Raw genomic sequence first — 12,990 nt, forward strand, 5'->3', positions numbered from 1 at the left:
TTTTGTTTAAAATACGGTTTGAGATCTGCTAGTGGTTTCATTATCGGTCTGATATTTGGAGAATTTGCTATTTCTACAGCATTTTTATCCGCTAGTTTGTTTCCTTTAATGCCTATATGTGACGGTACCATGGACGTATAAATAAAGATCTTTATTTATAGGTCCATGGACGGTACCCACACGAAGACTAATGTTTTGTTCTTCAGCTGCTGCATCTTGTTTTTAATTAATTTAGGAATCGGGTTGCAGGTGTACATTTTTGATAGTATATGGAGGGAATTGATTGAGTCAGTAATAATAAGGAATTTTTCTGATTCGGCCGTTTGTATATGATTTAGAGCTCTGCATATTGCATACATTTCTCCAGTTATCACAGTGGATTCTGTGGGCAATTTGAAGCTTTTTATTATGTCTCTTATAACAAATGACGATCCTACACCAGAAGTTGTTTTAGATGCATCTGTGTAAACTTGGATATATTCAGGGAAAGAAGAAAGTATTCTATTATAATTGCTTATAAATATTTGTGGATTGGTTTCAGATGTATGGTATGGTAATAGTTGTAAATTTAAAGTAGGCAAAGGTATTAACCAGGGAGGTGCCGTGTACGTTTGCTGAATGTGTTGAGGGAAAGTTAAAAATTTCAATAGAGTTTAAAATGTTTTTGATCCTTAATTGAAATGGTAAATGTGTCCTTATGTTGATATTAGATAACGATGACTGAATAAGAAAAGGGTTGTCAGGTTGTAATGATGATTGTTTTGAAACGTAAGATAGACTAAGTAATTTTCGTCGTTCATGTAATGATGGCTTTCCAAGTTCCCACTCGAGGCTTGCAACAGGAGTTGTTCTGTAAGCTCCAGATATTATTCGTAATGCATTGTTGTGTATAATGTCTAAGATTTTTAAATTTGACTTTGACGCTGAAGAATATGCAATACATCCGTAGTCCAATTTTGATCGGATTAGGCTTCTATACAACAGTAGTAATGTATCTCCGTCAGCACCCCATTGTTTGTTGGCTAAACATTTAAGAAGATTTATACCATTTTGACATGATAGCGCCAATTGCTTAATATGTGATTTCCAACTTAAAATCTCGTCGAATGTTAAACCTAAATATTTTATCTCTGTACATCGTTTCAAAAACTTTGTGCCGAATTTTAAGGCAGGTATGTTAGTGTGAATAGGCTTTTTGGAAAAAATAATATACTGTGTCAGAGATAAATTGATTCAATTAATTGCGAACTTCTAGTACCGGGCATAGGCGTCTGTGTTGGGTGGGGCAACGGTTATTTTATCGCATAATTTTTGTCTTTAGCTTTTACGCATTTTTGACATTGGACATTGTATTAAAGTACTAAAAGATACTCTTGCTTAAGTCGTTAGGATTCACCGGTGTATATTTTTCGTTTGTTGAATTTGAAAAAAAATTAAAATAAAACGGTGTACTTTACCGACTTAAAGCAAAAGTACCTTTTCGTACTAGAATAGTGCATAATTTAATGATCTAGTGTCAGAAATGCTTAAAAATTAAAGACAAAAAAGTTAAAATAAAATAACCGTTGATCTACCAAAAAGCCCATGACTCTTACTAGACATTCGCAATGGATGGAATCGATTAAACTCTGGAAGATAAATAGTCGTACAAGTTTTCCTTTTTCTAAATAGAAGCCTTCTGGATGTATTTAAAAAAACTAATTACAAGGCGCCATCTAGCTACCTTAGGAAGCATTTTCGGACTAGTAGTGCAGTCATTGAAGGTTTTCACCCCCGATTTCGTTGAACCTCCATCGATTTTCATGAAAATTGGTGAGTAACTAGAGGATACCTCAAGGAACAAAGGTGACATGATGCCAACTTGCGCTTTTACCCTGGGGGTGGATGCCACCCCTTCTCGGGGGGTGAAAATTATTTTATTAAAAATAATACCATAAGTCGATAGAGGGACAAATTATAAGCAAAATTTGTTATATAAAGTTATTAAAATAAATCGACACTTTTTGAGTTATTAAAGACCAAAGATTTTATTTTTTCGTAAAAAAAATACATGTTTTAAATCGGTTTTTCACGTATAAATCAAAAACCATAAGCTTTAACAAAAAAGTTATTATTACTGAAATTGAAGATAATAAAAAACTAAAAAAACATTCCTCACATAAAGAACTAAACTGATGTTAGTTCAAAGTGAGTTATTGGCAATTGAATGTGTATTTTTTTCGACAAGTACTCAAATCTAAGTAGTCAAGCTTAAATAACGGGAAAACGATGCAATGTATAAAATATTTGTGCTAAACATTTGCCAAAGTAGTTCGGAATACCTATCAAATGAGCTTCAGAACAAGGTAATAGCGTCAAAATTAAGCAAGTTATAATGAAAATAAAAGAACCGTTTCGAATTTTTTAGGAAAAAGTGAAAAATAAAACATGCGCCATTTCCACAAAAATCAAAATTTATAGTAATCCTTACAAAAACTTTTTTATATTAGCATAAGTAATGTTTTTGACAATTTTGACTGGTTTAGAATGCATATTTTTGAAAAAAAGATGTAATTTAAAAAAAAATCATAATTTTTAAAATTATTGTGGTTCTCATATTCTTTTGATAATAACTCCAAAAATACTCAATATAGGTAAAAAATTATATATAACCCAATTTTAGTTTTTTCTGACAAATATTTTACCTGTTTTAATATTTCTATATGGTAAAAAATAACCGAGATAGAAACGTTTAAATCTTAAATTTTGCTGTGGGAACCATACAACCGGGGTCACTTAACCTTTTATTTTTAAAAAAGTAAGGGGTTTAAAAGATTAGGTTTAACGTGCTTAAATAGCACTTGGAATTAACTTTCAAACTGTTTTTAGATAAACCTGATATCGTAAACATGAACGGAGTTATTAAAAAAAATCAATATTTTTTGGAAAATTTTTAAAAGATAAATTTTGAAAAAATTTTGTAGCATAAAATTTAACGCTATCAACCTGTACGGCTCATTTAATAGATATTTTTAAGTACTTTGTACTAAGACAAATGTTTTATAAGTTTATGTTATAAAATGCATCAATTTCGCGTTATTTCAGCTTGAATACTTACGAGTTTTTTACTCGCCGAAAAAAATATACATTCAATTAGGTACCTATAACTTACTTTTAGTTAACATTAAAAGGTTTTTATAGTAAGGAGTTTATTTCATTTTTTATTAGCTTCAATTCTGATAATAATAACTTTTTTGTAAAAACTTACACTTTTTGAGTTATTTATGAAAAATTATTTAAAAACATGCATTTTCCTCAAGAAAAATTAAAATCTTTGGATCTGTAATAACTCAAAAAGGTTTGATTTATTTTAATAACTTTATATAACAAATTTTGCTTGAAATTTGTCCCTCTATCGAATTATGGGGTCATTTTTAATCAAATAATTTTCACCCTCGAGAAGGGGTGGCATCCACCCCCAGGGTAAAAGCGCAAGTTGGCACCATGTCACCTTTGTTCCTTGAGATATCCTCTAACCAGTCAGCAATTTTCATGCAAATCTATGGAGGTTCAACGAAATCGGAGGTAATAGCTCATATCCACCTTCAGTGACTCCACTATAGGTGAATTGGGTTAAATTGTTTAAAAATGATATGACGAATCTCCGGTCCTGGTTTGACAGGAGAGTTTCTGGACTATATAAAAAATTTCTCGTTCCGTCTCTTACTGTTGCTAGCAACAACAAGGAGGACCATCTGATTCCGATTTAAATTGGAATTTAGTAACAAGCCATCCGCGAAGAAAAACAGTAATGTTTTAGCAATAAAAGCTGTTTATTTTTTCAACAATGCGGAGACAAATTTATAAAAAGAGGACTTGTGCAAAATATTGCTGAACATGTCAAAAGAACCAACAGAAATTGTGCCATCCACTCCCTATATTAACCAAAACAGCAGTACAAAGAAATTAACGTTTATTTAAATAATATCTAAGGATTTTTCTTAATAAAATGACAACACAGTGTCAAATCTATAAGCGCTAATATATTTTATAACTTTTTCTAAGTTTGGACCCAAAAGTGTATACTGTAAATGTTTATGTTTATATACAGTGTGTCATTTAAAGTAGAAACATCCCTGTAACATTTGAAATCCTTAAACATTTCAAGAGTTTTTTTAATACCGTGTGTTTACTTTTAAATTAGATATAGATAGGAATACATCCAATACATGGCAACACTGCTTCCTCGTTTCCCACACCTGAGTCGCGCCAATTGATTCAGTCATTCGTCGATTCTACAGTAGCAATGCAACTTATTCTCATAAAAAATGTTGCCGATTTTAGCGATTCCTTTAGTCTCCTATCCCTAATCGAAAACTAAACGTATGGTAAAGTAATAAAAGAGGTAATTCGGGACAACATTTAAAGGGTTCATTTAAAGTACCATATCATAATCATCATCATCAGCCTGTTTTAAATCCAGTGCAGGACATAAGCCTCTCCTGTTTGTATCCAGAGGCCGTGCCTCTCCTGTACGGTTTTGTGTAGTATGGATCCAATTTTTCGTTATCTTTCATCATCTTCCAATCGTGTAGGTGGTCTTCCTCTCTTTCGGTTATCTGTTCTTGGTATCCATTCAGTTAACTTGCGTGTTCACCTTCTATCTTTCATCCTTGCCATGTGGCCAGTCCATCTCCATTTTAGTCTGCAAGCTCTCTCCACAAAATCTGTAACTCTAGTTTTGTTTCGTAGATCTTCATTTGTGATCTTGTCTTTTATTTTTACTCCTATCATTGAACGATTCATTTTTCTTGTGCTATTCTTAGTTTTAAAGCATTCTTTTTGCAGACAGAGTTTCTGGATCATAGGTCATTACTGGCAGAACAGACTGATCGAAGACTTTTACTCTTTAGATTAATCGGTACATTGCTGCCTTTAAATACGTTTTTAACAGCTCCATATGCTGCCCATCCATGTGCTATTCTTCTTGATACATCTTATTTGGTTGTTCTTGCCTATTCTAATTTCGTGTCCAAGACACATTCATCAAAAAGTTCTACTTTTAAGATCTATTCTTCTTATTATTTCAATTTTTAGTCATCATCACTATCTACTTTGAGCTACCGTCTTTAACAAGCATGCAAATTGGCCGTATCCATCCTTGAGGGTCAAGTTGTCGTCCTCTTGCATATATCGCTAGCCTAACTCAATTCAGTTTGCCTCTGTCTATTAACACTTCTATTATCAGTCCATATATCTCTTCATCTTATCATTTCCCTCTACAAATACTACTTCAAAAGTAGTATAAAGTAGTATTTTGTTACTTCGGCTTCTCCAACGAGAAGCTCTTTTCATTTTTGTTAATTTTGCTACACATGAGTTTTTTCTTTTCCTTACTTCTGTTGGAGTTTATCATTCTTTTTACTTTCACTCCAACAGAAGCTTTCTTTTTTGTTACATTGGCTTTTTGAATTTTTACTCGTCACTGTTTTCGTGTAACTTTATTAGGTTTGTGGCATTTCTATAAATATTGTATACCAATCTCGAATAACGGCTATCGATGTGACTTTCATTTAATGCTGCACTATCTAGTTCTATCGAGTCAAACGCTTTGTGGAAATCTGTAGACATAGTACCAGAGGTTTTTTGTATTTTATGGATTTTTCAAATAAGTTGTTTTATCGTTTGCAGATGGCCGTAATACTTAGGATTAGTGATAACCAAAGAAATTAAGACAAATATTGAAATAGCACATTGAAACTTAAAATTTCTTTGTTCTCGGGATATAAGGTTAGAACTACGCCAAAGGATGCTTCAGTGTTACGTGTTCTCTACTTTTCTTTATAGCTTGGAAGCGTGGACACTAAAACAAGTGCACCTGAATAAGTTGACCGCCTATGAATTCTATTGTTACAGAAGAATCCTACGAATATCATGGATTCAAAGAATGTCAAACTTGGAAGTAACTAGAAGGATAAGAAATGAAGCAGAAATAATAGGTTTGTTCTAGCAAACAGTCAAACTAGTCAGAAACCGTCAGCAAACAGTTGGCCAGTGAGAGAACATAATACAGTCACCAGTGCTATCCCCTCTACTCGCGCTGGTCGACTATTCGCTGATGGTTTCAAACTGTTTTAAACTGATGCTAGAACAAACCTATTATTAACTATCGAAGAAAACTTGTGTACTTCGAATATGTGATGAGAAGGCAAAAATACTCATCATTAGAGGGCAAAAGTACATCTTTTATTAAATATTACTTCCAAAATCATTCAAAATCGATTAATAATTGAAAATTTTACTGGAATGCTTCCAATTTAAATAGATCACACAGTACAAGACTCAAAAATTTACTAAATGTCTCTAAAAGTTGTCATTTTATTGAAAAAATCTGAAACGGTTTCTTTTTCTGAGTGAAAATAACGTTATTTCAAAGCACTATGAAAATAAAATGAAGTATAGCCTTAAAAATAATATATAATAATCTATTTGCACATTCTGATTATTCTAATATAACAAAACAATTGCATAGTCAAGATAAAAAGCTTAAAAATTTACATAAATAAAAATATCATGTATACTGGACAAAAGCAAACAATCCGACATATGGGATACTACCGAAACCGACAAGAATATGTCATTATTGACATCAGTAGATGCAACTACTCAGTCTATTAAATTAACATGATTTCTCATTACTAAAAACCGAGGTAGAGGCTTTAGGAAGAATTAATTATCCAATGCTTATTGTACATAAACATCTTGTGGCGTTTGACAGATTGATGACATCTGTCACTGTCAAGAAGCACGCCAAATACCCTTTCCCGCCAAAAAATAATCATCGCACACCATTTATCCAACTAAATCTCAGCTATTAATCACAAAAGTCAGTTTCTTGAGTCGAATTGTTTATTTTTATTTAACACATATCTCTATATAGAATATAATATATTAATCCACTACTATGTCGCACTTTGAAAGTTAATATTAAAAATCTTTATGGTTTTCCTGTACAGATAAAGCTAAAATATAATTTATTGTAGTATTTTTTTATCGAATTTGACAAATGCAGTCCAATGTCACAGATATAGTGCAAAAATTTTAGCCGCACCAGTTTTTTTTTACTAAACTAAAATGAATTAATTGCTGGCAGTCTCGATGGAGGCGTTTGTATTATTCTGGCAGAGGCAGTTCCTGAAAACAAAATGATAAAATCATTAATATACACAAAAAATAGATATATGGATATATAGGGTGAGGCAGATAACTGGCCTATTAGAAATATCTCGAGAACTAAAGGCAACAGAATCATGAAAATTGGAATAAAAGAGTTTTGAAGGATAATCTATTAAACGAAAATATTTTCATCTCTTTGCAACTTCCGGTTATACCGGAAGTTGCTTATAACTTCGTTTTTTTAAATGGGACACCCTGTATATTTTTACATTTTTGGATTCTCCTCAATATCTTCTTTCTTAAAATATGAGGTTTTCTAATATTATGCAGGGTATTTTAAGAGATATTTACGTTTTTTTATTACTTTCGTAGCAACATTCACACAACATTCACTCCTTACGTTCAAGTGATTTTTAATATAGTCTATTATTGTTAAGAATCATTAGTATGGCTAATTTTGAAATTTTATTATACAGGGTTGGTCGAAACTCGGAATTAATATTTTCTGAGTTTTCTTAAATGGAACACCCTGTATTTTAGTATTGTAATGAAATCATATTTCATAGTACTTTTTTATTTTATAAGAATTCCCTATACCTAGCTGCTTTAATTTGAGAGTTATTGGTGATTCCAGCAAAACAATAATTGCAACAAAAAATACGTAAAATTTTATTAAGTTGGCCGTGAAAATATTCAATCACAAATAATTTTTCAGAAATAGATACATGTTAATCCAGACTGATCCTTAAAATTACCAATAATGGTTTTGCTATCAAAATACCTACGTAGTTAAGATTGTCGGTGTGATTAACAATTAAGCACAAATTAAAGCAGTTAGGTATAGGGAATGCTTAAGAAATAAAAAAGTACCATAAAATATCATTTCATTACAATACTAAAATACAGAGTGTTCCATTTAAGAAAACTCAGAAAATACTCATTCCGAGTTTCGACCAACCCTGTATACTAAAATTAAAAATTTGGCTATACTAATGATTCTTAACAATAGTAGACTATATTAAAAATCATTTGGACGTAAGTAGAGTTTTAGATGCCAAACTACTACAATTCTAGAGGGTGTGAATATTCCTAAGAAATTAATAAAAAAAACGTAATTATCTTTTAAAATACCCTGTATAACATTACAAAACCTCATATTTTAAGAAAGAAGACATCGAGAAAAGTCCAAAAATGTAAAAATATACAGGGTGTCCCATTTAAAAAACGAAGTTATAAGCAACTTCCGGTATAACCGGAAGTAGCAAGTAGATGAAAATATTTTCATTAAACAGATGACTCTTCAAAACCTCTTAATTCAAATTTTCATGATTCTGTTGTCTGTAGTTCTCGAGATATTTCTAATATGCCCTTTATTTGCCTCACCCTGTACAGTATCGTAAAGAATTTAAAGTAGGTATTCCCTTTAAGCGATAGGAAGTGAGAAAAACCTATTTCAAACGATATATTAGGTCCCCGAAATATCTTCTCGAAAATTTACTAGTGAAAGTAATTTAAGAGGAGAGGTTCAACATTGTTGCCAATCTTACTGTTTCTATTTGACATGTCGTCTTTTTGAAAAATTTGCAGAAAGAAAGACAATAAAATTTAAGAGAATTTATTTAAATGACAGCTTGGGTTTCTATTTGACATGTCGTCTTTTTGAAAAATTTGCAGAAAGAAAGAAAGACAATAAAATTTAAGAGAATTTATTTAAATGACAGCTTGGCTTAAATAACACACCAGGGCGGATAGCTCAGGCGGTAGTATGTCTGAATTTCACGCAGGTAGGCCGGGACTCAAATCCAAGCACCGGCGTAAACATCTACACATTTTTAAAAATGTCTATATGCCCCAGGTCGACTCAGCCTGAATAAAATGAGTACCTTAGGTAAAACCAGGGGTAATAATAGGCAGTTGAACCGTAGCACTGGCCCTGTTACCCTCCTTGTGTACCGTAGGCCCTAGAGATAGCAGACTACGCAGCTATAATACCAAAGCCGCGTTAGCGGTATAAAAAGAAATACTATTATATTTATAAGCAACATTTTACTTTAAAATTAGTTTATTTTAACGTTTTCATTTCCACTTCGGAAATCGCTTTCAAAATACAAAACGTTAATAAATAAAATTTATTCATATTTTGTATTTTCAGGACTATTTTCGAAGTAGAAATCGAAACGTCAAAATAAACTTACTTTAAAGTCAAACCGTGGCTTGTTTCCAATAAAAATAGCAAATTTCATTAATATTCCACTAGAAAAAAGCCGCAGAAAAATATTAAATGGCACTGTCATCAAGCTCGCCATCGGAGCTTGGTTTGGGGACACTGGTCCTATAGCCCGATCAAAGAACAATCTGAACAAAAAAAATAAAGGAAGGATGAAAATTTGGGTATAGGTAGTTGAAATTGTCTATTATTATATAAGAAAAGTTTACAATTCTACATCCCTTCCATTTTACAAAAATGTTTTACCCCTTCTCGGGGGTGAAAAAATATACATTCAAAATAAGTTCGGAATTGGATAAAACGACTAATTCTAAGCAACTATTGTTCTATAGAATTTTTTCACTAAGTCGATACTTTTCGAGTTATTTGCGAGTGAATATGTTCATGTTTAACAACAAAAAACATGTTTTTGGACGGTTTTTGGCAAATAACTCAAAAAGTAAATTTTATCGAAAAAAATAATCTTGGTAAAAATATAGCTTATAAAAAAGTGAAAGGAATGGTGTACGCATGAAGTCTGTATACCCAGTAGAAGCGGAGTTGTAGCTAATGAAAAGTAAGTTCTTATTCGTCCAATTCCAAATCCAATATTTCAAAGTGAAATAACCAAAAAAACAGAGCACTTTCCGGGGAAAACACATTACGACTTTTTTAAAGTGTTAAAAAAAAGGTGTATTTTTGTTTTTTAAAAAACTTCTAACATTAAACGTAAGTGAGTTACGCTGCAAAATATTGTTGCTTCCGTTTATATTTTAGTAAAAAGAATCGCGAAAATCACCCCTTAATTTTCAGCATCCAGCATCCCCAATAAAATTAATCGTTACAGCTTCACAAGTTACTTTGCTAATGTATTCTTTATAATGATCTATAAGTTTCATTGGTTCAAACTGTTCATTTTTGAAAAAAATTGGATTTAAAATAAAAAAAATTCTAATTTTGAAAAAAATTCCATTTTTTTCCAAAATAACTTAAAAATTATTAGTACATATTACCAAAAATATCAAAGAGTAATAAAATGTAAGTTTTGTTTTTCTGAATATTTTGGATCTTTTTGTTTTCCTGGTAGACAAAAATTGGTTATGCTATGACTCGTCAAAATTTGCATACACTCGTGATTAGTGACTCGTTCAAGCCATTTTAACTACAGCCTTTTCAAAAACAAGCACTTTGAACCGATGAAACTTACAGATCATATAAAGAATACATAAGCAAAGTAACTTGTGAGTCGGTAACGATTAATTTTATTTGGGATGCTACTTAGGGGGTAATTTTCGCGATTTTTTACCAAAAGATAAAAGCGAGCAACAATATTATAAGCATAACTCACTTACATACTTTTTAGGTTTTTTTTAAAAACAAAAATAAATCTTTTTTAAACATTTTAAAGTTGTAATGAGTTTTCTATGAAAAGTGCTCCGTTTTTTGGTTATTTCACGTTGCAATATTCGATTTGAAATTTGACGAAGAACCTACTTTTCTCATTGGGGCCGTTGTATTACGTAACGCAGGTGGGGGGGGGGTCAAAAATCTTCAAAAACCGCGTTACATACTACTTGAACGCTCCCTTAGCTACAAGTATGCTTCTACTGGGTCAACAGACTTAATTCATACACCATTTGTTTCACTTTTTTTACAAGCTATATTTTCGCTAAGAATATTTTTTTCGATAAAATACTTTTTGAGTTATTTGCGAAAACCGTCCAAAAGCATGTTATATAATAATAGACAATTTCAACTACTTATTCCCTAATTTTCATCCTTCCTTTATTTTTTGGAGGTGTTCGTAAAGTTTTGTGTTCTTTAATCGGGCTTCTATAGTTCTGTCATAGTATATTGCTGCATTAAACTGTGGTCCAGCGCTCAATCCTTTCGATACCGTAGGTACTGTCCTTTTCATGATCATTTTTCAGTGCGTAACAAATGATAGGGAAAAGGGTAAGTCCGTGATAATACACATTTATTTTATGGCATTTATTCTAACATGACATTTTAGTTAAATCTGGCAGTTGTCACATTTTATTTTCAATTTGGAATAAAAACAAATCAAATGTGTTTCTTGCATTTATAAAATGGTATTTTCTTTGATTTGTATAGTCTTATAAATTATACAGATTATATTTGTAATATTATTATCTAATTAAAAATTATTATGGCGCCATCTATCGACAACTAGAATAACTAGAATAAATGTTATAAAAATGTCACCGACGAAATGTAATCACTGACGTGCCTTTTTTTCTGTCACATACAATTTAATGCGTTAGAAAGAAATCGAAAAACTGTGACGCACTGAAAGATGATCATGAGAAATACTGTAAGGGAATTTTTTCCTCAGAGGGAGTGAGATGACTTAAATCTGGATAAAAACTTGTAACAAAGTTAGTTTTATAAATATTACTCACCTATGCTTCACGGATCTTTTTTTCTTTCTTCTTCTTAAGGAACGAAGGAGTTCTTAAACCTTTCTTCTTCTTTTTGTCTTTTTTGGGTGATCCTTCGGATATTGAATGGTCCTAAAAGCAAGAAATATTAGATAACTGAAAATCATAATTTAATTATATACAAAAATAATAAATATTACTATAGGTACTAAGTTCGTTCCTAAGATAAGCTCAAGGTCATACTGGTCTGTGAGTGTGTCGTGTAGGTACAGCTACAGATTGTCACTGATTAGAAATTGTCATTGATTAGAAATTAAATTCTAATCAACGACAAGCTGCGATGGCACGAGACATACACCGATTGAGTGTGGCCTTGAGCTGATTTTGGGAACGAACGTATTATAATAAATATCCCAGAATAGCTTTTTTGCCCCTGCTGTAAAGATGCACAGTAGAAACTTTTCAATGTTGATGTCTAAAAAACTCTATATCGAATGTAAAATATTGTTTCTACACAGAAATTGTTTCTGTAACTGACAACGGTTCTTATAGCGAAAGCTTGAACAAGCGATATGAACCAAGATAAGCCAAGCTTTTGAAACGTATTCTCGTGTCTTAATGCCACGCCCCCTTACAAATGGTGGTATGACCACGTACCCTGAGCTTTACTCAAGTCAGCTTGCATTATGAATAAATAAATGATTTAGAACCGGCCCTGCAATATATTTTTAATCGGCACATCTAATAGGGCTATTCAACGCTTTTTACTTGTTTCGGGCACTTGTGTACGGGCACTGTCATAGGTGATATAATATTGATATATATACGTCATACGTTTTCGGTACGTATAATTGATATGCACCAATAACGTATGACGTAGAGATATATTAATATCATATGACAAGTGCCCAAAACAAATTAGAAGCGTTACGTAGCCCTATTGGAAAGAACTGTAAAGAAATTACATTACCCAAACTTCTTATTGTCCACTTATATAAGTACTGATTTAAGGTACCATAAATGTGTCTTCATGGTGATAAAATCAAAACTGAGACACAAAACTTCAATCCACCCTCACCATTTTACCGAACTAACTCAGGATATACTTACTTCTTTGCTACTTTGCGACAGTGTGCTCATATGGGCATCGGACTGGTCTCCGTTAACTGTATTCTCACCTACAAGGAAATCAAAAAGCGTTTAAGCAAATGCCAAATGTTGTTAGTT

At 31.9% G+C, this 12,990-nt stretch overlaps 1 protein-coding gene across 4 annotated transcripts in view; it reads right to left on the reverse strand.

Moving 5' to 3' along the window:
* Nucleotides 1-3,793: 3,793 nt before the first annotated feature.
* LOC114328231 (protein hu-li tai shao) overlaps nt 3,794-12,990 on the reverse strand; it is a 195,235-nt gene continuing 186,038 nt past the window's right edge. For 2 of the 4 annotated variants that reach the window (XM_028277016.2, XM_028277015.2), the window contains 3 exons: nt 12,874-12,941; nt 11,785-11,895; nt 3,794-7,173 (listed from right to left, as the gene is read on the reverse strand). In XM_028277016.2, the coding sequence (XP_028132817.1) occupies nt 11,785-11,895; nt 12,874-12,941 (179 nt within the window). In that variant the 3' untranslated portion in view covers nt 3,794-7,173. The remainder of the gene's footprint in view (nt 7,174-11,784; nt 11,896-12,873; nt 12,942-12,990) is intronic. The other 2 variants (XM_028277018.2, XM_028277017.2) reach the window with 1 other exon arrangement.

This window comes from Diabrotica virgifera, chromosome 5 (assembly GCF_917563875.1).
Source record: "Diabrotica virgifera virgifera chromosome 5, PGI_DIABVI_V3a".
In the NCBI taxonomy this organism is placed as follows: Eukaryota; Metazoa; Arthropoda; class Insecta; order Coleoptera; family Chrysomelidae; genus Diabrotica; species Diabrotica virgifera.